At 39.9% G+C, this 22,492-nt stretch overlaps 1 protein-coding gene and 1 long non-coding RNA gene across 3 annotated transcripts in view; one reads left to right on the top strand and one right to left on the bottom strand.

The window, feature by feature from the left end:
- GUCY2C (guanylate cyclase 2C) overlaps window positions 1-22,492 on the top strand; it is a 45,127-nt gene that overhangs the window by 6,900 nt on the left and 15,735 nt on the right. Inside the window, exons 5-17 of one of the 2 annotated variants that reach the window (XM_038155163.1) lie at window positions 597-718; window positions 1,584-1,680; window positions 4,404-4,533; window positions 5,734-5,869; window positions 7,596-7,681; window positions 8,109-8,220; window positions 11,579-11,660; window positions 13,938-14,043; window positions 14,569-14,631; window positions 15,185-15,256; window positions 16,199-16,303; window positions 17,472-17,558; window positions 21,648-21,780. In XM_038155163.1, coding sequence (XP_038011091.1) covers window positions 597-718; window positions 1,584-1,680; window positions 4,404-4,533; window positions 5,734-5,869; window positions 7,596-7,681; window positions 8,109-8,220; window positions 11,579-11,660; window positions 13,938-14,043; window positions 14,569-14,631; window positions 15,185-15,256; window positions 16,199-16,303; window positions 17,472-17,558; window positions 21,648-21,780 — 1,331 coding nt within the window. Of the gene's footprint in view, window positions 1-596; window positions 719-1,583; window positions 1,681-4,403; window positions 4,534-5,733; window positions 5,870-7,595; window positions 7,682-8,108; window positions 8,221-11,578; window positions 11,661-13,919; window positions 14,044-14,568; window positions 14,632-15,184; window positions 15,257-16,198; window positions 16,304-17,471; window positions 17,559-21,647; window positions 21,781-22,492 lie in introns of both variants that reach the window. The other variant, XM_038155162.1, reaches the window with a different exon arrangement.
- Window positions 9,237-21,747, bottom strand: LOC119708594. Its single transcript, XR_005259126.1, has 3 exons — window positions 21,660-21,747; window positions 11,760-11,896; window positions 9,237-9,681 (listed from the first exon to the last, which is right to left on the bottom strand). It is a non-coding gene; the product is annotated as an uncharacterized LOC119708594 (long non-coding RNA).

Raw genomic sequence — 22,492 nt, 5'->3', positions numbered from 1 at the left:
GTAAAATTCAGGAGCTGACTGTTTTTCCTTAATCTTTTAGCAAACTTTACTTTCTTGCTTTTTTTGCTGAGCTCATTTTTTCCTTCAAGTTTTAAGTGATTCTGTATAGGTTTTTTGTTGCTGCTTTTCTTCCTTTGCTTCTCTCACAGTCAGAGTACATGTGTGGTTTTTATCTCAGTTCTTTCTGTAGTTCCTGTTTAGTCCTTTGGACCTTCACATGTGCCTTCTTGCATTACCACTCATGTCTTAAATAGCAGAGCATCCTGGCTCTGCTTCCCTGTTAGTCTCATTTCCTGCAGTTTCCTCATATCCCTGATTTATTTTTCCTTAATTGTTAATGTCTTATTAGATTATTGCATTTTCCAAATTCACCCTTTCTATAACCATGCTCAAATACCTCTGGTTGACTTTCCAAGCATTTCTGCATCTTTCATGCCATGTATTGATTCTTTCACTTTTATTGCTGCAGAAAAGGTTTCATACCAGCTGATAAACACTCTTGTGTGCTCTGAACAGCCTATCTCGCACTATGGTTAATTTAGGAAAATGCGAGGAGTTAGCAATTTCCTGACAATATCTTTGCTCCCTTGTGCCAGGTACATGAATGCTTTAGATGCTGGAATCACAGAGTTCTCTGAAAAACTCAAGTTCAAGGATATTTTGAGAACTCCGGAGCTGCTTAAAAAAACTGTGAAAAATCCAAACCGGAAGAGCAATGGTAAGGAGAGGTTGAGGCTGCACTGTCCCTGCAAGTGAGTTGCTTTTCCAAGGAACTCAAACCCAACTCTTATTTAGGTTATAGGGAAAGCCTTTCACCAGAAATGGTGGAAACAAAGATATATCATTTTACATGGATGTAAAGATAAAATGGCACAAAGTTCCTAGATTCTTCTCTTTATCCTCATAAAATATGGGGGAATATCCTGGTTCCAGAGAGCTTTTGGGATAAATTATTCCATCTAAGCAAAAGCTCTTTTTTGTGAGAGATTCAGAAATCCAGGGATCACAGTTTCTCTAAGAAGGGCTTTAAATACTGCAAGAATATAGATACTGCAAGCTCTCTATCATTCATGTGTTTGCAGCCCTGGTACATTTATGGACCTCATTTTGACATCAAGGGGCACTTTTGGAAATGATTAATCTAAACTACCAAAATGAATGAATAAATACCTCGTGTTCTCCTAAGACTAAGCACCTGGCATCAGCATGCCAAGTGAGTGTGAGAGTAAGCAAGCTAATGGAATCATTACTTGAAGGCCATTTAACCTAGAAATGTTCATATTGAGTAGCTGTTATGGCACCACAACTCTTAATGCTTATTTGAGTGGGATAATGGTAGAGCTCTGGTGCAATCAGACAGAAAATGGTGCAGGCGTTGAAGCACCTCTTACCACTTCCCCTCAGATATCCTGGTTTTACTGAAGAGAGGCTGGAGCTCTGTGCCTGAGCCCTAGTACAGCACAGATGATGTGCCTTAGCCCAGAGTTGCTCTACTGCCTGCTATGCAAACATGGGGGAGCAGGCAAACATCCTCCTCTAGTCTGTAAATCTCACCAATCTCTCCATTTTTGCCCATTCTGTAGTGATCATCATGTGTGGCTCTCCAGAGGACGTCAGCTCAGACCTAGGAACAGAGAAGGTGGATAATGACATCGTTATCATCCTGATAGATCTCTTCAAGTAAAGTATCACCTTTGCTTTTCTTCTTTTCTCTGCAATTTGCTGATGGATATAGGTAATGGAAATAGTCTGAGTGGAACTGTTTTGTTGAAGAAATACTCTTTCACAAAATGTTTTCTATTGCCATCTTTCCTCATGTCTTGCCATTTATGTAATGTCTGTAGTGTTTAATTCGTGGCACATCCTCTACAAAATCCCTTTTGGTTCATATAATATTTTTCTAAGGCAGTGACGGAGCAGGTAGGTTTAATGTCTTCCTGTGGGCTCCTCAGTGCAGGAAACTGTGAAAGAAGCACAGAGTCCAAAGTCAGAACGGCCATGAGATATGGTCCATTTGAGATATGGTACATTTTTCATACACTCTGCCCAACCAGACAATTATGTAAATAGAAAAAATTTTTCTAGACTCCATTTATTCAATTTTTAAATTATTTATGTGATAGAACTGTTCTCCCAGTTATAACTCTTGCACTTTATAACCATCTCTTCAACATCTTTATAACCACAGAAACATAACTTCTCAGAAGTTTCTTAGCATACAACCTAAGTTTTCTATTGTTTACTTTTCTCTTAACATTGCTAATTACAAAACTCTTTATACAAGATGTCTGACATAATTTGGCTTTACCAATGGTATCCTCAAAAGCCTTGGCTGTATACAAGGACTGAGAGCTGATCTCTGACCCTAAACCTAAGTGACACGGTAGAGATTACCTCAGTACAACTAAGTGTAGATACCTAAACCAGGTGTTTTTTGGGTATTGTCCCAGTTGCCGTAGCAAGTCGCAGTCTGGGAGAAAGCTAATTGCCTGGGGCAGTGCTGGTGGTGTGGATGGATGGATAATTGCAAGGCAAATGTGTGTTCCCATGCCTTGATGTTACTTCACCGTTGGTGTGGCAAAAAGATTCCATGAACTTCTAGGGCCAGTGGGACTTCCCAGCTCTTGTGTCTAAAGGTTACCGTAACAGGTCAGTTCTGAGAAACTCTGGGTTAATGATTTCAGAGATTTAACCTTTGGATCCAAAGTGGATCCTGTTCAGGTCTTCTCTATCCTGTACACTTTCAGGTTCACCTTATCTATTTTTCAGAAGTGCCTTTAAGAGCTTTTGCATTCCACATTTTTATCCAGGCACTAGGAATCCCCGTTTGCTTTTCCTGAGACAATTGGCCTCAGTTCCTTTTCTTTGCACATGCACGATGGGAATAGTGTATGTGAGTGCTTTAACACTGGTGTTATAGGGATAAATGTTGCATTACAATAGGTGAGGGTGATTAAGGGGTTCTTTGCTGTGATATGCATCCTTCTGATATACCCAGCTGCCTCAGGCTTTTTTATATGCTGCCCTTCTTAAACTTTCTACAGACCCCTTATTTTGCTGAGTATCTCAAATCACATTATTCTTTAAAAAAAAAACAAAACAAAAAACAACAAAATACAGTCAGATGTCTTAGATGAAAACTCAAGCTGTAGGAGGGAGAATAGGCAAAGTCCCATGCTTCTCCAGGAGTGAAGTGCCTCTGAAAAAGTGATAGATTTAAATGTTCTTCAGTTCTGAGCTGTCTGCCAAGCAGGACACAACACAGTCTTTAAGCCTCCCTCAAGAGAGGTGGGATGCTGGAGGATTATCCAGTCTGGTGGAGATTAATGAGGTTTCCTTTTTAACTTGCTAGTTCAGTCCAAGCCTGGATGAAAAACATTTTTAAATCTTTAGGGTGAAAAGTGCATTGTCAAAGTCAGAAGGTTCAGGGAAAGGCAGGTACAGGGCTCTGGTGTAAGTATCCAATCAGATGGCCATGGAGCAGAGCCTATGGTCTCCAAAAGGTCTTAATACAGTGCTGACTGTACTGTACAGTCAGTACTGACTGACAAAATAAAAGGATGATCAAACATGAATAATGAGAGAAGGCTCACACAATTATTTTCTTTCTCTCAATCTAGCCATAGCAATGACAGATGCTGCCAGTGCCAGTTGACACTAATATCTATTCCTAAATTTTTCTTTAACTTGTGAATCTGGTGGTGGCCAATCTGTGAAGCACTTCCAGATGGCCTGTCAGGGTGATGAAACCAAAGATACCTGAAAGCTACAACATCTTCTGCTTGATTTAGCAGAGTTTTCAAGTTGACACAGTTTCCTCTGATTTTCCTATCTCACTGAATTAAACAAATGAATCAATAATCTGTTCTCTGCACCTCTGTGATTGTTTCATTCCCTCCTGTTAAACGCTTTTAGTGCAACTCCTGCTGTGCTCAATTCTAGCAGGAAATATCAAAATTAGAGGAACAAGCAAAAAGAGTGCAGAAGAGCTCAGAGACAGGTACAGTAACATGAAGAAACTATGATTGCAGTATTGTGGATTCCAAAGAGAAACTGAGTTTTAAAAAATTTAAACTCCACTTCAAAAAAAAAAAAAAAAAAAAAAAAGAGGAAATAAACAGGATAGAAAGCAAACAGTTACAATAATAACCATAGTTCACAACAACCTTTGAGTGGCAGATTGGCAGATTGCCTTGATATTGCCTTTTTATATATTTAGGCACAAAAGCTGGCATCATGGAATGAATGATATAAAGAGTTGTGTGCATGATGAAATTTTATTTTTAGAACTACTGTTTTAACCCGTTAAATAACAGAACTGTTGGGAACAGGTGAGTGATTGTCATGGATACTACTGACCCTGTTGTTCAGTGTTCATGGGGTTCTTGTGCTTTGCTTTGCAGTAATGTGTACTTCAAGAAGAACATCTCAGCTGATTACATGCACAACGTACTTGTCCTGACTCTGCCACCAGCTAATTACAGCTACAATACTGTAATTAGAGACTACGTAGAGATGGAGGACAACATCCTGGTAAGAACTATTTTATATCTGATTATTGCATTTGGTTCATTCCTGTTCATGTATGAGGAAATGAAAACTAAAAATGCAGCTGTAATCATCCCCTGTCCTGCTTCTAAGCTGATATTTCTTTATATTATTGCAGGATGGTATTTTGTCCTGATGTAATGATGTCAAAATACAGTATCATAAGGCAAATCTGCAGGATGTCATATTCCTGCTTTGTGAAGTTCAGCTCAAACTTCTAATTTGTTCTGCAAGTGTCATATTCACGGGGCATGAGGGAGACTTAGAGGCACATGCTTTTTCCACTCCACATCTGAGTGACTGATGCTCTTACATGTAGCTGCAAGGCATCACTCAAGAAAGATCTGTACGTGTAATTGAGATGTGAGCATGGAAAGTTCAGAACTAATAATTGTTGACTAATTTGTGCAGACATGTCTAAGAGATGACAACCATTGCGGTTTCTTTTCAGTGGCTTTCCAGATAAGCTTCAAAAACAGGAACCTTTTTTTCCATAGGAAATAAGGTGGTTTTTTTTTTAATTTCTAGAAAACAGAGTCTATGAAAATGCTGTATTTGTTTAGTGAAACTGATACTCCTGCCATCTGCCCAGGAACCAGGTCCTTCATGTAGTTTCTCCCAGGATTTGTGGCTTTGAGCTCCAGCTCTCCATCAGGCAGCCTGAAGCTTCTGGCCAGATTTACAGGGCTTCTAGATCTCACAGCCTGGGCTCAATGCTTTTTGGGTGCCAGCTCTATGGCAGGCTGCTGGAAATTCTGGCACAGCTCCTTGCCCCTGAGCTGTGACCACTGGAAGCCCTGACTTGCTGGCACCACACTGAACTATCTGCACAGAAACTCATATCCAAAGCCAGGGTCTTTGGGACACGCTTAGCAAAGCAGAACTGCCAAGAACCTACAGTGTAGGATTTCGTGAATCCTTTGCACCAGCATGCCAGACCTTTACATTGGCCTCTTTTAAGTTTTCAGCACCTTCCTGTCTTCATACATCAAAAATATTTTTTTTGCCTTTTTTTTTCAAAATGAGAACACTCATGTGGCATTGGCCATCTATTCGCTCAGTGTTCAGCAGATTCTGGTCTTCTATGCTGGAGTTTCTGCCAAATGGAGCCAATCAAGGTTATTATAGCTTTATGGCAGAAACAGGACCTTTCAAACAGTCATTTTTAATTTTCTTTTGTTCTAGATAGAAGATGACTTTCTTGCTGGCTATTTTAATGCAATGTTGCTGTTTGGACATAGTGTCAAGAAATTTGTCGTCTCACAGAGCCCAGTGTCACCTTTCAACTTAATCCAAGAATTCCGAAATACCACTTTTGAAGGTAAAAAAAAGTACTGTCCTTTGCAGGGTTCAATAAATTGATGAGGGAAAAAAAATTCATTTTAAACTCTCTTAGGACAAGTCACTTCTACCCTAAACAAGTCCAAGCCTTTCAATGAGTTTTATTCCCAGACTTTTTTCTTTTTATATAATTTTTACAAGGATGTTATTTGCAGTATTTGATGTTCAAAATGACTCTGAAGTCACTTGGCTGAGCTTTAATGAAGTAGTTTCAACCTTTTCCAGTTTACAAAGCCATGTAGGCCTGGGTGCCTGCAGTGTGGGTGTAGGCCAGCCGACAGTGGGTTGGCTCTTCTTAGTCAACTTTCTTGTTCCTCTCACAGGTTGTCTGGCACTGGTGGGCTTTTGTTTTGTAGGCCATGGGCTTAAAATCATAGGATTCAATCATTAGGAAAAGAGAGAGGCAAAACTTACGTGAAGAAGTGAAAACATTATCTCTCTGGGAGTATAGTCCCAGTTGTTGCTTCATATCAGAGATCTGTACCAAAATGATGACTGAAAGTTTTGTGTATGTGCCCCGTCTACATTCAGCAAATATGTGTGTAGAAGTTTCCCAGATTTTCCTAAGATAGGAAAGGTTGCAGGCTTATCTTTGCTTTAACCATGGTATCTAATACCTAGCAAAATGTAGTTTACTAATTCCTTCTGGAGACAGCATCCCTTTCTGAATGTCAGTAAACTCATCTCTTCTGTTTAAGTTTGGAAGTTGCACAAACGTTTTTACTCATCCAAAATACAGCACTGTAATGCTCGTCATAATTTATAGGTTTAATTAAAAAAAAACATTCTAAAAGTGATAGGTGTTGAATCACCTTCATTCTTTCTTGTGATGGAATCTGGTACAGTAGGGATTTCAGACAATAATTATTTTGATATTAAGAAGGTAGACCGTGAAAAAGTTAGCATCAGTTTTTGAGGTGAAAAGGGAGAAGGTAATTGAACTAAAATAATGCTGATACTGAACTTAGGAGAAGTAAAACAAGTCATCAGCAACAGCAGCTAAAGGACAATCTGAAGCTGATAAAAAAATCCTCTTATAAAAAAAGGGGAAAATGAAGGTGAGACTTTCTGGAGTGGTGGATAATGGCTAAGCTTGTGCTCATCCTGAGGCAACTGACTTCATGGAAGCAAAGTCAAGCTGTGCTGAGGGATTTGGGAAGTTCCACCTTAAAATCCTTGTAATATGCTACACAGGCAATTTCTCAATGTGCACATTTGCTGACGTGCAGAGAGAGGAAGCTAAAGGCAAAAAGAATGTGGTTAAAACATTATTATTAGAGCTTTCAAAAGAATAAAGGGAATGAATATCCTTGTGTTTCCTTTACTGCTAATAGATTCAAACTGCAGGTGGAAACAGACTATTTTGCTTCTCACTTGTAAAATGGTCTCTTCTAGGGAGGTGACTCTGACATTCTTGGTAAGCTCAAGAAATCTGACAAATATATTTTGTTGTAGCTAGAAGGAGACTTTCCTCTTCAGTGCTGTCAGTTGAACACTTTTTGTTGGATTTTGTAGAGAAAGCGTAGTGTGGTATTAAAAGAAAAGAAAAGTTAAAAGCCCCACACTGAGCTTATACGTATCTAGCACGTACATGAAGAAGAAAAGTACCCTAAGTATCAGAAATCCTTTTATTTATCCCATCCTTCCCACCTCATATTTGTGTTTCTGAAAATGCAAGCCCTCTAACGAATTCCTTGTGTCTGCAGGTGTAGTGGGTCCTGTGACTCTAGATGAATTTGGAGACATTGATACCAATCTGACCGTACTGTACACATCACAGACTGCAAATTATGTACGTATGTGTAGGGTGCAACTGTTCAACCTTATATATGAAAGGAGAAACAGAATGCCCAGTACTGTTGCATAAGAATGATGAAAATAACTGCAGCAGGCGTGGTGGAGTGCCAAGGCATTCTGTGTGTGCCAGAAGGGGGTCATGTGAGGTGTGCTGGAGACTGACAGGATTGATGTAATCTGGTGATTCAGTAAGTGAAGTGCAGCCGGTATTTTGTGGGATTGGTAAATTTATTTTCAGAGAGAGGGGAGGAATGAGAAAGAATATGGCAGCCAAACATATGGCTACACTGAGAAATGCACCACTCTAGCAGGAAAATTAATTTGAGTTTGGGCAATTCATTTATTAAGTGTAGTCTGAAGCAATGGACAAAAGAGGGAGAACATAGCTGCTGACTGCATTTCTTCTCTCCTCCCATCCGTAGTTCAAACCTCTCCTGTATTTCAACACTCAAAGCAATGACACATGGGAGGCGACTAACAGCCCGGATTTTATTTGGAAGAACCACAAGCTGCCCAGTGATACTCCAGGCACTGGTGAGACACCCATTAAACCTACCACCTACCTCTTTGAAGACAAGTCACACAGTCCTGAGATCCACCTGCAGTATGATCCAGCATGCTACCTTCACACTGCCCCCAGCCAGTGATGCTAGGAGCTAGATGCAGAACAGCATCTTTCCTTCTCCTGCCTCATTCCCCCCATGTTCTCTGCCTCTAGTCCAGCTCAAAACCTTTATTTCTGTTTTGGTGCTGATACTAAGTCTCTTGAAAACTCAATGTTGTGTCAATGATTAGGGGGAATACCATGGGGTATTTCAGAAGAAGTCACCCCCAAATGAATAATCTTCACTAGAATATGGTAGTGGTGTGAACTGCTTGAAAGACTGTTCAGGAAAGACAGCAGACTTAAGGTTATGATGAGTTATCTGACTCTGCATTTCTGTATCTGAAGGAGCATTCTGATGGTGGCTTCTGCTTGCTGCTTTATCCTTGTTGTAGGGAACTGGGGAGAGGATGCAGCACTGTGCAGATTCAGGGGCCTCTAAGAAGAGCTGACTCTTTGAAGAAAGACCATGGGAAACTAGGTTATGGCTCTATTTACAGCCAAACTTTACATCTAAAATCTCAGGAATCAGCACCTTCTTTCCTTTTGAGTTTTTGGTGATTCTTGGATAGAATGGATGAAGTCCCTTGTTATTCAGCGTAGCAGAGTACAGCCTTGGCAGTCTGATCAGACTGAGATTGTTTCCCCTTTAAGACTGCTGCCACATGGTGATTGGCAATGGAAGGGCATATGCTTCAGGGTATGATATGCAGAATAAAAATTATTCCAGTGGCAGTAATTGCTAGGGTTAGTGCACAGTGGGGTAGTGTTCACCTGAGTCATCTCCATCAGAGAATCCAGAGATGCTGCTGTTAAAAGTCTCTGCTAAAGTAATCCCATTAATTTGCTGTATTGCTTGCCTCCATTAGGGAATAAGCAAAGCATAACTGGAGAGATAAATATCTTCTGCTAACTATGAGTCCATTCATAAGATGGTAAAATTTAAACATTTTTATTCCTCAGTAAAGTAAATCAGATGCCCTCAAATTAGGCTTTATCCCTCATAAGAGAGGCAGGAGTAGTGGTTTATTGCCAGGGACCCATGGGAGTTACCAGGAGGAGGGAGGCAGCAGCTTTGATAAGACTCAAGTTAGTTCTGGGAAGAGCAGAGGGATTTCAGTGGAGCTTTCATTTTTCATCTGTGGTCGAATCTCTGGTCACCCTTGGTTTGACCATGAGTGCTGTCTGTGCAGAGACAGCAGCACTGCATACATCAGCCACAAGGTATCCCTGTACCAGCTCCGTGAGCTTTGTGCTTTCTGGCTTCTGTCTTCTTGATGTTGCTCCAGTCCCATTCTCATCCATCCCTTGGGTCCCATAACGTGCTGTGTTGTCAGTGGATCTGAAATATCCTTCAAATACTCTCTTCAGTATGTCCTTGTTTGAAGCTGCTGCACAAGGGGGAAAGAGAATTGCAGAAAGCCAATGTCTACAAATGTCAGCAGCTTAACATCTAGTGCTTAACTGAAGCCTGACACTGTGGCCAAGCCATACTAAACTAAAGTGAAACTGCCACCCAAAGGCACTTGATTATTTGGTTTTCACATTTAAAAAAATGAACCTTCCTTCATTGTGATTCTAAATAAATATATCCCCCCCAAAAAGGAGAATGGTCGAAGTTTAAGTAATCACTATGTCTTGCTAAAGCCAGTCAAAACTTTCCATCCTGGAATATCTTTTTTCTCCAGGTTGGTGAACAGCACAGACAACCAGAGAGCCCTGCTTCTTCCTGAGCCATAACTGAGAACAGCTGACCCAGTTCTGCTGCCTACCTTCCTCCTAGTATTCCTTGAAAAAAACGGAGGCTCATCCATATTTTCCCCTTATTCAGAAAGTTTTAACCCTCATTTTAAACGTGGAAAAGATCATTCTTCAATAGACAAACGCTTCTGGTTCCAGAAGACCAGTTAATGTCTCCCTCTGCCTGTTGCAAAACTAAGAGCCAGGAGGTGGCAGCAGAACCTCAGGAAAGGGAAATTACGGTCCCAGGGCTCTTGCATGGGAAACTGTAATCTGTTTATTGTAGCTGCTTGCCACAATTCACAAACCTGAAGTTTCAGACAATTTTAATGCAAAATGTCTTTGCCTATTCTCATTTATCTCTCATCCTCTAGTGGTGACTTAACTTGTGGAGGAAAAAAATAGTACTAATGGTTTTCATCAGAGAGCATCAGACTAATACTAAATTACCGTGAGGCCCTTAGACATACTGAAAGAGGCCCTGATGAACATACTGAAAGAAGGTGGGGAAATGTGATACCCAGAACAAGAAAAATCAAAGCAGAAATCTGTCTCCAAATACAGAGGAGTTCATAAACTGAATCCTATGTCAGATGCAGGCACACAAATTGGTATGTTGAAAATCCCTCCTCAGTTGCTGCTTGGTTCTGAAGGCAGCTAGTATGTGTAAATTTGATTTTTATTTATTTACTAATTTTTACACTTGATCATTTTTTTCTGTTTTTTCTGTACCTGAGCACAGACAGAAGTGTATTAGCCTCAGTAAGGCTGAATAATTCAGCTCTTTTACTGTCCTTAATCAACATGGCAATCTGCAAAACTGGATTCTCCTCTGCCTTTTTTGCCTGAGACACTTGCTCAGTAAAGTAGGTTCACTCTAGACATGTAACCTCCAGCTGAAGCTCTGTGATAATGGTCTGTTATTCTTCAGATGAAGTTGGTGGCTGCCAGCTTTCCTTCCCAGTACCCCCAAGCTCCAAGAACAAACATGAGAGAGGCTTCAGTTTGCTTTTCCACAGTAAGGCAATCAACATTAAAACCTTAGTCAGTTCCCAGCCTTGTTCATCCTGTCTGCCTGCTCAGGATAAGAACCCTTATGTACTCTGTAGGTTTTGGGTCTAAGTCCTCAGATGCCTGAACAACATGATTTTCAAACTGTTTGGCTCCTGGCAGCTTCCAAGGACACTTTACTGGCTTTGTGCTGCCACCAGATTAATTTCCCTCCATAGGATATTAATTTCTTACTGAAGAGTACAGTCCACACAGTAGCACCATTGCCTGGGTGTCCCCACAGATTGCCCATGCCTCAGGTGGGGATGTAAGACTGCACTGCTCTCGGTCATGCTTCATCCCACTTTGAAAGAGGCAAGTGTCATCCCAAGGCAGTGCTCGACTTTACCAAAGCTTCTCAATTTGGATGTGACCGAAAACTATCCTTGGTCAGCTACTGAGATTTGCACGTGTGTGTCTGGGTAATTTCTTAAATACAATATTGTTTTTCAGCATCCTCCATGAAGTTGTTTATCTTTCATTTTTTCTTTTCTGCAGGCCCACACATCTTGACTATTGCTGTCTTTACGCTCACAGGAATTGTGATTCTAGTTCTGATCATCTCTTTGCTGATTCTAAGGTACCAGCTCCTTTGGCTTTCTGTTTGTTTGTCCTTGTACAGTTTTCCCACTAGGACAATGCCTTTGATCCCTCCTTGAAGAGCCATTCATTAGCTTACCTTACAGACCTGTGTGGTTGTCCCTAGTGTGAACTCTGGTATATGCCAAGTAGTGCTTGCATCCATGGTGTTGTTATGACAGGTGAGAATATGCAGCAAGGCTCAGTGTTCTTGCATCTGCTAAAAAGCTCTGATTCCTATAAATACACAGAAATATTAGTCTCACACTAATCTTCAGAATTTTTCCACTTTACTACCCGTCTTTGGCTTTCTTGTGATTCACTTATATTTCTTTAACGTATTGGTGACATAAAAGTTCAGTCTAGAAGGTGGTATTTCTCTTGAGACACTGTAGGAGTCAAAACACCATGAAGTTTTTGTGTTTGTATTGCATGAATCCATTCCTTCAACTCAGTCCAACACCCTGCATAAATTCTTTTCTAACAGCTTGGAATTTCATGCAGCATTTCAAGTCCAGCTTTATCATTATGGAAAAAGCAAAAATAGAAACCATTGATGCCTCCTTTTGATGGAAGAAATCCCACCACAGTTTCAAAGTATAGGATTTTCTTTAATCTTTAAAAAAATTATCTTATCTGTGCCTCCACTTTCAGTCTACATTTTTGTTATATATCAGAGAACTTCAGAAAAAGCAAGAAAATCAGATCTTAAGAAAAGTTTATTAGAAACAGATGCTATTCAGGCTCTCTTATTTTGAGTAGACTAATCTGCCTTGTTAACTAAAACAAGAGAAAAATCAAAGATAAAGATACACAACTCTTTTACATCCAGTTGTACTCAAGATACGTAGGAGCTAATCATTGTCACATCTAAGCACTGACATACAAACAGACCGTACAGTTTGCAATGCTATAAAAATTAATAAACAAAAGCATGGACTTGTAAAATATTCTATACTTGTCCATATTTGCCAATGCATAAAATCTAAATATTCTGTTTAGATGATTAGATTATTATTGTGTACATATAATTGTGATATTCCCAAGCATCAAATATAGAAAAGATTTCTGAGAATTTTTTAGAATAAAATGTGTACTTTCAGTGTCAAAACAATAGTAAACTTCTCAAATATAATTGCTACCAAAGATTGTCCCGTAACAAGCAAAGAAGAGAAATTCCTATGAAAATCAACAAAATACCTCATTATTTGTTCTTTATCTCCTAAGTTTCTAGGACACTTGAACTATTCCACAGCTACCTGTGAAGTTCTGACTGCAAAGTAAAAAGTCCAGGTCCTGAAAAACATGTAACTAAATATTAGACCTAGTAGATTTTAATTCAGTTTGATATGTTCTTAATCACCAGCTGATACCAGTTTGAACTGTAGTGCATCCTAATGACACACAGACACACCTTACTAGGTAGAACAGAGAAAAACAGTTCTTACTGCAATTGTTCTTCATTTTCTTATGCAAATATATGGTAAAAAATGTAGTGAACAAGGGAATATTTGTGTTACTAGTCAGTAGTATGAATTCTGGCATTTGGAGTGTTTGCCAGCAGTTATCAGTGTGTTAGGATTCTCCTGCAAACTCTCCAGTCAATCCTGTGGAGTTTTTTAGTAGAGGAAAGACTTGCACAAGGAAGGAGATAATTTGATGGGCATTAGTTGTCTTATAGCTTTTCTGTAAGACAGGGCTTGCTCTGAATTTCTGCAGGGGAGACAGCAGTTTCTTCCTCCCATTTCCAAGGACTCTTCCCTCATTTTTACAAAATGTGCAAAATACAAGGGACACCCAGAAAAAGACACCTCATCACTCAGCACCTCCTCTCCTGGCATTGTATTCACAGCAGTTCTTACTATCCACTGATGATGGCAGGACTTCCTTTGGCTTGCATTTGTTTGTGGGACCTCTCTTCCAAGTACATTTAATACCATGGAAGAGAAAACTATATAAAATCCAGATGGTCCTTTATGCTTTAAATTCTTCTGACCACCCCCAAGGCTCTGGCAATTGCCTAGCAGTTGTTCTGCTAAATCTGTTCTGTTCTGCTACAGAATGAATGAGCATTTAGGCTTTCCCAAAGCTAGGGGAATTAAAGAGTTTCCTCAAACTGGAAAACTGGATGAGAGCCACAGGGCTTCTGCTCAAGTTTCATCAACCTGTCACACCATCCTTGTATCATCCTGACACTAGATGCTTCCCTGTCCTAATCTCCTGTTGTGGGTTTTGGTTCACTGGGAGGATATCCCAGAAGACTTCTCTTGTTCTTCAGGAAGTACAGGAGAGATAACGAGCGCCGGTGGAAGAAATGGTCCCATATACCACCTGAGGAAATCTTGCCTCTAGAGACCAGTGAGACAAGTCATGTTAGTTTAAAGGTAAGAGAAGCACAGTGTCCAAAGCTGCATCTTGGATTCTGTCTCCTAAAGACAATCAATGCTGGGGTTTCGACATCTTCTGACTACTGTACCCTATGGCTCTGGTAGGACTGGGAACCTGTAAACTTTTTTTTTTTTTTTTAACCCACACGTACTGTATTGAACAATTAGAGATTATTCCCCATCTATTGCTCCCTAATAGAATATACCTGTTCCCATCAGTAAAGCTCTTTTTATGATGGAGGAATGGGCTGGGTATTGACTTCCAGTCTCTGTTACACATGATTTCCTGTGCATTGTTATGCCTCTGTAATGCACGAAGAGCATGAAAGAGCATGAAAACAGCAGGTGGAGGGCCTGGGAGTGGCATGGATGTCCACAATTTCTGCGGCATGTAGTGACTCTCCCTAGAGAGAGAGGCTTATGCTTCTGTGTGTGGCACACACAGACATTACTAATCCCTCTGGACCTGTCAAGTGAGGAGTAGGTGATAATTGCAAGTTAATTATTCTTCTTTGTTCTCAGATTGATGAAGATAAGAGACGTGACACCACCCAGAGACTGCGCCAGGGCAAGTATGACAAGAAGGTAACCTGACTGCAGAGTCCATGCTCCCTTCCTCACCTTTAGGAGGGCACTTTTTGGGAGGAGGTCATTCCACCTCCCCTGACCTTGCAGAATGGTTAGTTCTTATGGAAGGACTAAGCCATTTGTTCCCTATCTTCTGTTATGTATTTTTTTTACTGACAGAAGGCTAAATATTAGATTCCATGAACCCCTAGCCCAGGAGTATAGAAGCATAAACACAGGGACCAGAAATCTGATACATTTTGGTACTGAAGAGATGAATAGGTTAATGGAGGACAGGCTATTTACATGGCAATTCTTGTGCGTTCAGTAGAGCTATCTGCCTGACTGAGTTATATTCTTGTTGAGTTAAAATCTGCACAACTGATAGATCTAAATCCTTTGAAGAAAATCTAGCTCCAGTACTTACTAGCTGATTAACTGAAACTCCAACAGTGAAGCAGGAGGCAGGTGCTTCTGAAGTATTTCTTTGTATGGACATTTCTTGGAAAAGAAAGATGAATTGCTGTTGTACTAAACCTATGATTTTTTTCCCTCCACTGGTATTTTTCAGGTGGTGATCCTAAAGGATCTCAGAAACAGTGATGGTAATTTCTCAGAGAAGCAAAAAATAGAACTGAACAAGGTAACTGTTGCACATAGGAACTGGACACAGCAGGGTGGGATGGAGTCTATGAGTGAAGTCATTGCTTTCCACTGTCAACTCCAACAGCCATATGCTTGTGCATGTTTGTGAGGTGGACAGGTAATGAGTTCCTCAAAGGATATTGCTTGATGAACTTTATCTCGGTTATGTGATCTCATCACTACTTCAGAGTCTGAATTGTGGGCCAGTCAAGCTGAGGATGAAGTAATTCATGTGCTGTCATATGGCCTTACTTAATCAGTTTTTATAGCTGATGCTAAAAGGCACTGCACTATTTTGGCTCATATCATACTAATTCATCAGTAGTGGAATGTTGTAGTTAAATCTTATTATTGAATGCCAAGTGTAGCTCTTTAAATATAAGTTACTCTCTGCTGACTTCTGCATACAGACTCTTTCAACATGGGAGATTAATTTGGCTGCAGTACTGCATCTTTTTTTGAATGGTTTTCCTAATACACAACACTTCTATATTGTGAATTCAATAAACTCTAAAAATACCTCAAAGTAAACTACAGTTGTCTATTTAAATGGACAAACTCCATAATATCATGCAACATCATTAATTTCTTTTTTACTTGCTCATTTACTGACTGATTCACATCATTCTGTCACTCATAATGGCTATTGTGGTCAGCTGGGAGGTTTGATAGAGAGGCAATAATAGATACTACAGTGGGCTCTGGAATTAACTTGCAGTATCCAACAGCAGCCACTCTTATCTCCCTAATCCAGAAGATTCTGGAATGACAAATGTCTTTAAGTACTACACTCAGTTCCTTAGTACACTCTGGTTTAAGGGAAACTCATACATCTTATCAGGGCCTGAGATAAAAAGCCATGTCACACAAATAGCCATGTCCTATGTTTCTGTACTAAAAATGATTGCTTTTAAAAACAGATAAAATGTCTGTGCTCCAGCTCCTACAGATTGATTATTACAACCTGACCAAGTTCTATGGCACTGTGAAGATAGACACCATGATCTTTGGGGTGATTGAATACTGCGAAAGAGGTTCTCTGCGGGTAAAGAATTTTAAGGGTCTCCTTCTACCCCCAAATTATCAAATTTCAAAGTAAGAAAAGAAATCTCCATCCCTGTGTCTTTGACCCTCATGCAGCAGCCATGGACTGAGCAAGAGGTGCAGGTTTCTGATTCTGAGTTTCCTCTCCCTTGCTTGGCCCTCTCCATCCCTCCCCAGGTTCTGCTGTGTCACTTTGATGGTTCTCAGCAGCAAGAGGACGAGGTGAGGGGGAGCCAAGGAAAAGTACAGGCCCAGGCCACAGTAACAGCCAGTATTTGTATTGTGTCCCTTTTGGGAGCATATAGGATATAACTTGTTCTTCATTTTCCAATCTGTAGCAGTTGTCTCTGCTGATGTGCTTGTGTACCACGGAGTATGCAAGGACAGAAAAAAGAATATATTCAATATTAGTAAGGGAGAAAAGTGGCAAGTTCTGCATTATAAGGGAAAACAACCCTTAATTTTTGTTTATAAAAAGAAATGGTAAATTGATGCTAGCAAAAGTATGGAAAGACTTACAGTTTATTATACTACCAATATTATTTCAGTGCTAATCATGAAGTGATAATCATCAGCTCTTCTGAGGGTATATATTGTCTCTGCTTCTGTGATCATACAAAGACTGTCATCAGTAGCAGTGGTCTTTGGAACAAACTCAGAGCAAGGCAGCAAAATAATTGTTCTCTCAGTTATTTTCTGGTAAACTGGCAATACTCATGGAAGTTTACCTTTATCCATGGATGTCATGGTGGCTGAAAGAACTGTAAATGACTGGCAGGCAAAGATAAAGCAGCAGTTTACTTTGAACTTGTAAGGCTAGGAGTAAATTGGTAGGAAATGGACTCTGAACACAAAACATGGAAATTCCTCTCCCTTCCTCTTGCACAACTTGACCGTTTGTTGCTCAGCTATTTTGTGTTACTAAAAACTTGTTTTGAAAACCGAATTCACAACCTACTTTTAATTGCAGAAACCTTTCTTTTCTGTAGTCCCCACTTTTCTAGCTCTGTGTAAACTTAATATATATTTAATATTCCCTATTTTTTGAGTCAACTTCTGTTCTAGTGCATGTACTCTCTATAAAAAACAAAGTTGCTGGTTGAAAGGCATGCAGTTTGTATACCCATATCTCATCTTCTGCTTTTTCCCTGAAAAACTTCTCTTGACAGGATGTTTTAAATGATAAAATATCCTACCCTGATGGCACGTTCATGGACTGGGAATTTAAAATCTCTGTCATGTATGATATTGCCAAGGTAAGTGGACTGCTGACAGTGCAATCTAAATCAACCTGTCCTGTCTTGCTTAACTGATCCTCTGAAGAGCATAGCTCTCAAAGTCTTCTTCTTTCCTAGAGCTGTATGCCCATCCAGTCTGCTCTCCTATGGGGAGAGGTATCCGAGGCAGGAGAAGCCAAGCTTTCAAACTGAAGAAGGAAATAGGGGCCAGAACTGGCTTGGGGGCTATTTATGAATAAATAAATGAAATATACCCCAAAGAACTGTGGCCCAGAGATCAGAGGGTTACAATCTGCTGACCAGTGGCTCTGATAAGTAGGGCTTATGCAGTCACAAGCTCTGCAAAACACACTGCTTTGTGGCCTCAGGTAAAGCATACAGAGCAAAACTGTATTTTTTCAAATCACAGACTTATTCTAATATCTATCCAGAGATGGGATCAATTTTTTCTAAACACACTGTTTATGTACCATCCTGATTTTCTCAGTAGAATGAGACACTCGAGTTTCTCACTACAGCTATCCATTTCAAGCAGTTGGAGAGGGAAAAAATTAAATCATGTACATAAGCCAAGGCTGGTTTTCAGTAGCTTTCAACAGATCTTTGCTTTTTAGGTCCTTGCAGTAGGAAAAATCAATATGCACTGTAAAGGAAATTCTGTTCTACATTAGAGACTTGTGACTGTTTAGCTAGTAGGTAAGGACCCTTTCTAATTAACTGGTGAAATAATTCATTATACCTCTACAGATAATGTAGAGAGTCCCCTCTGTCTCTTTGCTAGTGCTCAGCTGCTCTCCTCTTCCTATTGCTGGTTTGAGTTGGATGGTCATCCTGTTTCCCAACATGCACCAGTTCAGATTTGGTCTCCACGATGAATGACTCCACTGTGTCTGTTCTAAAGAGATATTGAAAATCTTGTGCTTTATTAAAGCCCACTTAATCCAAATTGTCACAGTTTGTTGGCCTTGTTAATGACTTTCAAGTTCAGTTAACGTTCAGTTAAAGTTTCATTTTAAATAGCAGCAGAGGAGTTTCCCTTCCTCCTCAAAGCCCAGGGTATTTTTTAACCCTTTGCACCTTCAGATTACTGTCAGATGTTTCCTTAGAAAATTATGATTAGTACTGTCTCTGTTTATAAGGAAAGAGAAATCCCAGTCCCTCTGAAGGGAGTGACCAAATGCCCAATGACTGCATTTGTTCTGAGACTGCACTGCAAGTCATTTGCTGCACTATTAGTCAAGCAGACATATCTCCTGAGGATGGATTGGCACATAGCATCTGTTATGTGGAATGGCTCCTGAACTTATTAGCTGTGTTAGTAGAGATGGTTCACAAACTCTTCATTAAAACTCGTATGTACCTAGGAATATCGCGAAAATTACTGTTGTTTGGATGATCAGCCAACCTCACTTATTCCTTGACTTGATACTATGGCAAAGCTTCTGGGACCTACACATTTCCATGAAATTCTACTATTACTTTTTCCAAACCATATCTTCTAAACCTCCAAGCACCCTGTCTATATTTACTTGAATGGCTTCTCTTTTTAAAGAAGTAATTTTATGGCCTCTCAACTCCAGTTCCTCTCACCTCAGTATCTATCCTTTTCAAGTCCAGCTGTAGCTCTCCAGGCTATTAAAATACTTATGACCTGGTGTAGCAGTTCCTTTGCCTTCCTTTTGAGATGCTTCTCCCTCTCCACACCACCACTTTTGTACACTCTGCTTTTACCATGGCCCATACAGTCCTTGTACTATGCTTGCATGGGAAGCTGATGCATCTGTTTCTGAACAAAGGTTGGGTCTCCTGTACTCCTTGGAGCAAACAGCCAAGTGATGACTATTCTTGAAGCAGTCTCTAGTTCAACAGAGAAGGTGGAGTGGCCAAAGAGGAAGCCCTAAATCTACTCTGTTTACCTCCCCCCCTCGATCTTTTCTTTCTTTTTTGCTATTGTAACTGCCTCTTGGATTGATGGGACCACCTTGTAACTACATGGATTTGGCCATGTGACCAAAGAGCTCTGATGAAAGGTCTGCTGAGAGGAGGGAATTGCAGTAATCAAGCCTTGTAGTTGTTAGTGCATACACTGTCGTTGCAATACTATTTATTAAATAAGTGGCTGCTGCAGGATATTGTGCAAGGGGTTGTAATATTCGTGCGTTGTGCCAGGAAAAGGTTTGTCAGTCAGAACTAAAGCTTCAGAGCTCCAGAGCAAATGTTACAAGAATGCTCAAATATTTGGAACTATTGTACTAAAAGTCATTATAAATTTTGAAAATCACATTGTGGGTTTTTAATAGGTTCTGTGTTTTCAGGTAGGTGCATAGGATAGTGGGGAGGAAAGAGGAAAACTTTATCAGGTACATTTACAAGACCTTTGCCTCCAGAAGTTGTTCACAAGAAAGCCTTGGGGTAAGGAAATCTAAATTACCTTTGCCTGTCATTTGATGCTGATACTAATTGGGAATTCTGCTGCAGTAATGGGAATATTTTGTGGCTAATGAAAGCAGGAGCTGGAGGAAGGCATTGCTGGAGGAAATAGGGCCTAAAGCAGGCAAAACATCCTGAGTAGTGTCATCAGGGCTGCATGCTAAAAGCTGCTTAATCAAGAAGTGTGTTCCTTGGGTACAGTGTGCACACAATCTCTGTAAATTTGGCATGGTCTAGATAGGTCCAGGATAACCAGTCCAACAACATTCTCCAGAGATTGCATCTTTTGCAGTCTGCTTGTGTCTCAGACATACATCTGCTCTGCCCAAAACTCAGCTCGTATCTCAGTGATCTGTTGTAGCATTTGCTGATCCATTCCCAATTATGAATAACCCAGTATTTGAAAAGAAAACTCCAGCATGTCATACAGTGTATCATGACCACATGAGCCATGTAACCCTAATGAAATTCTATCTACCAGTTATAGAAAAGGATAAGCTATACCTGTAGGAGCCTAAGTGGAAGATTATTCAGAGAAGAAACTGAACATATATGATATACCTCTTCTAGCTTCCACAGGATAAGAGATTGCACTAGATATACTGAGCATGAAGAAAAGAGGACTATAGGAAGAACAACCAGCAGTAGGTTATAAGTAGATATGAGTTTAAGTAGTTGAGAAGAGTGAGATGAAACAGAAGAAATAATAGCAAGAGGGTACAAATTAGCATACCTACTCCCTTCTTCAGTTGACACCCACTGAATAATGTTATTTTCCTGCTGTGCCTCAGTGCTAGCCCCTTCTCATGTATTGCACCGTATTTGAGTGGCTTAACTACATCAGATAATTTAGAGGCAATGAGTAAAAAGGGACAGGCTACACACCTCTGTATGCCTCTGTGTGTTGTTAGTCAGGAGTCTGAATCTCAGGAGATAAAGATGGAACTGTATTGGCCAGGCCTCATGCTCGCTTCAAGTTTAGCTCATCAGTAGCTGGTATGTATTGCCTTGTACAGAGAAAACCATAAACAGTCAGGTCAGCAGAGACCTTTATGTCTGTCTAGTCTGATCTAAGCCCTAGTGCATCACCTGACACTCTCTGCATTGACTGCTCTGGAGCCCTCTGCTTTGCAGTTAGAGGATCTGCTGCAAATGTTTCAGAAAACATTTCTGGTGTATGGTGATCTTCAAAGATGATACAGACATAAGAAGCAATTCCTCTCACACTTCTTGTGTCTGCTGGAAGAACATGTAGTTGGAAGCATTTTTTGTGTGACATTCCAAGAAATCTATATTAAATTAATCAAAAAACATTTATCGCAAGTGAAATTAAAACTTTTAGGGGAGAAAATACATTTCCTTATTTATTTGTGCTCTAATATTGAGAAAACCAAGATGCTATGTCAGATTGTTGTTAACTAAGAGTAAGAATGGCCTCCCATGACATGACCCACTTCCTCATCTTTCAATATTGACTGTTCCTAAGACCTTGGAAAGTCTCCTTTGTAAAATAATAATATGAAAGAGAATTGTGATTTATGCATATCCATTGCATATGAAGTCCATCTAATTACTTGCACTTATATTATGCTAATATTCACATTCTTGTTGAGTCTGGTAACATCTGAGTGTCTCATATGTAGTTGTGCTTTCTTTCTCTTTTATTCTCAACCACAGGGGATGTCTTACCTGCACTCAAGCAAAACTGAAGTCCACGGTCGACTCAAATCCACAAACTGTGTAGTAGACAATCGCATGGTAGTGAAGATCACTGATTTTGGCTGTAATTCAATTCTGCCTCCAAGGAAAGGTAAAAAAGTGCCTGACTGGACTCTTCTTCATGGTTTCCAACCCAGTGGAATTTTCTTATCTTCACAGACCAGTAGGGTCTAATTATGTCTTGTACACAGTAGAAAACAATGCAACTTGGATTCATATTATAGCAGCCATTATATCCTTTTAACTTAAATAGTACAATGGAAGAGTTACTAGCAGACAGCGTGAGAGCGAAGGAAAGATGAATATTCAGCTTTTAGTTCAGAACACAGAGATTTCAGAAAACAGTGATTGAGATGTGAGAAACATTTTCAGTATCCAAGTCCTTCATGCAAACAGCTCTTTTCAGCAGTAGTACTGAAACTGTGTGAAGAAAAAAAAAGAGTTAATTTACCATAAATCTTGTAATTGACTAGGGACATGTGTTACCATAGTGCTCTGTGATATCATTTTAACAGTAACAGATATGACTCTGATAATCCTTGAAAAAATCTGTATTGATATGCGTTGATAACTCTGATTCCTATTCCTTAGTTAGGAATCTCGTAATACAAGCTCAACCAGATTGAAATAATATTAATAGCTTTTCTCTACATTTTCTATTCACCTCACATTCACAGAATCTTTCTGTAAAATAGAACACTCCTTTCTACTCATCTTTTCCTTCTTACTTGATCTGGAGTGAAAAGATGAGCTCATCTGAAATTATGTCATATGAATATGTAGAGCTTGGGTGTTACTGTGCT

This window comes from Motacilla alba, chromosome 1A (assembly GCF_015832195.1).
Source record: "Motacilla alba alba isolate MOTALB_02 chromosome 1A, Motacilla_alba_V1.0_pri, whole genome shotgun sequence".
Taxonomy (NCBI): domain Eukaryota; kingdom Metazoa; phylum Chordata; class Aves; order Passeriformes; family Motacillidae; genus Motacilla; species Motacilla alba.
This window is presented reverse-complemented; position numbering and strand designations above follow the sequence as displayed.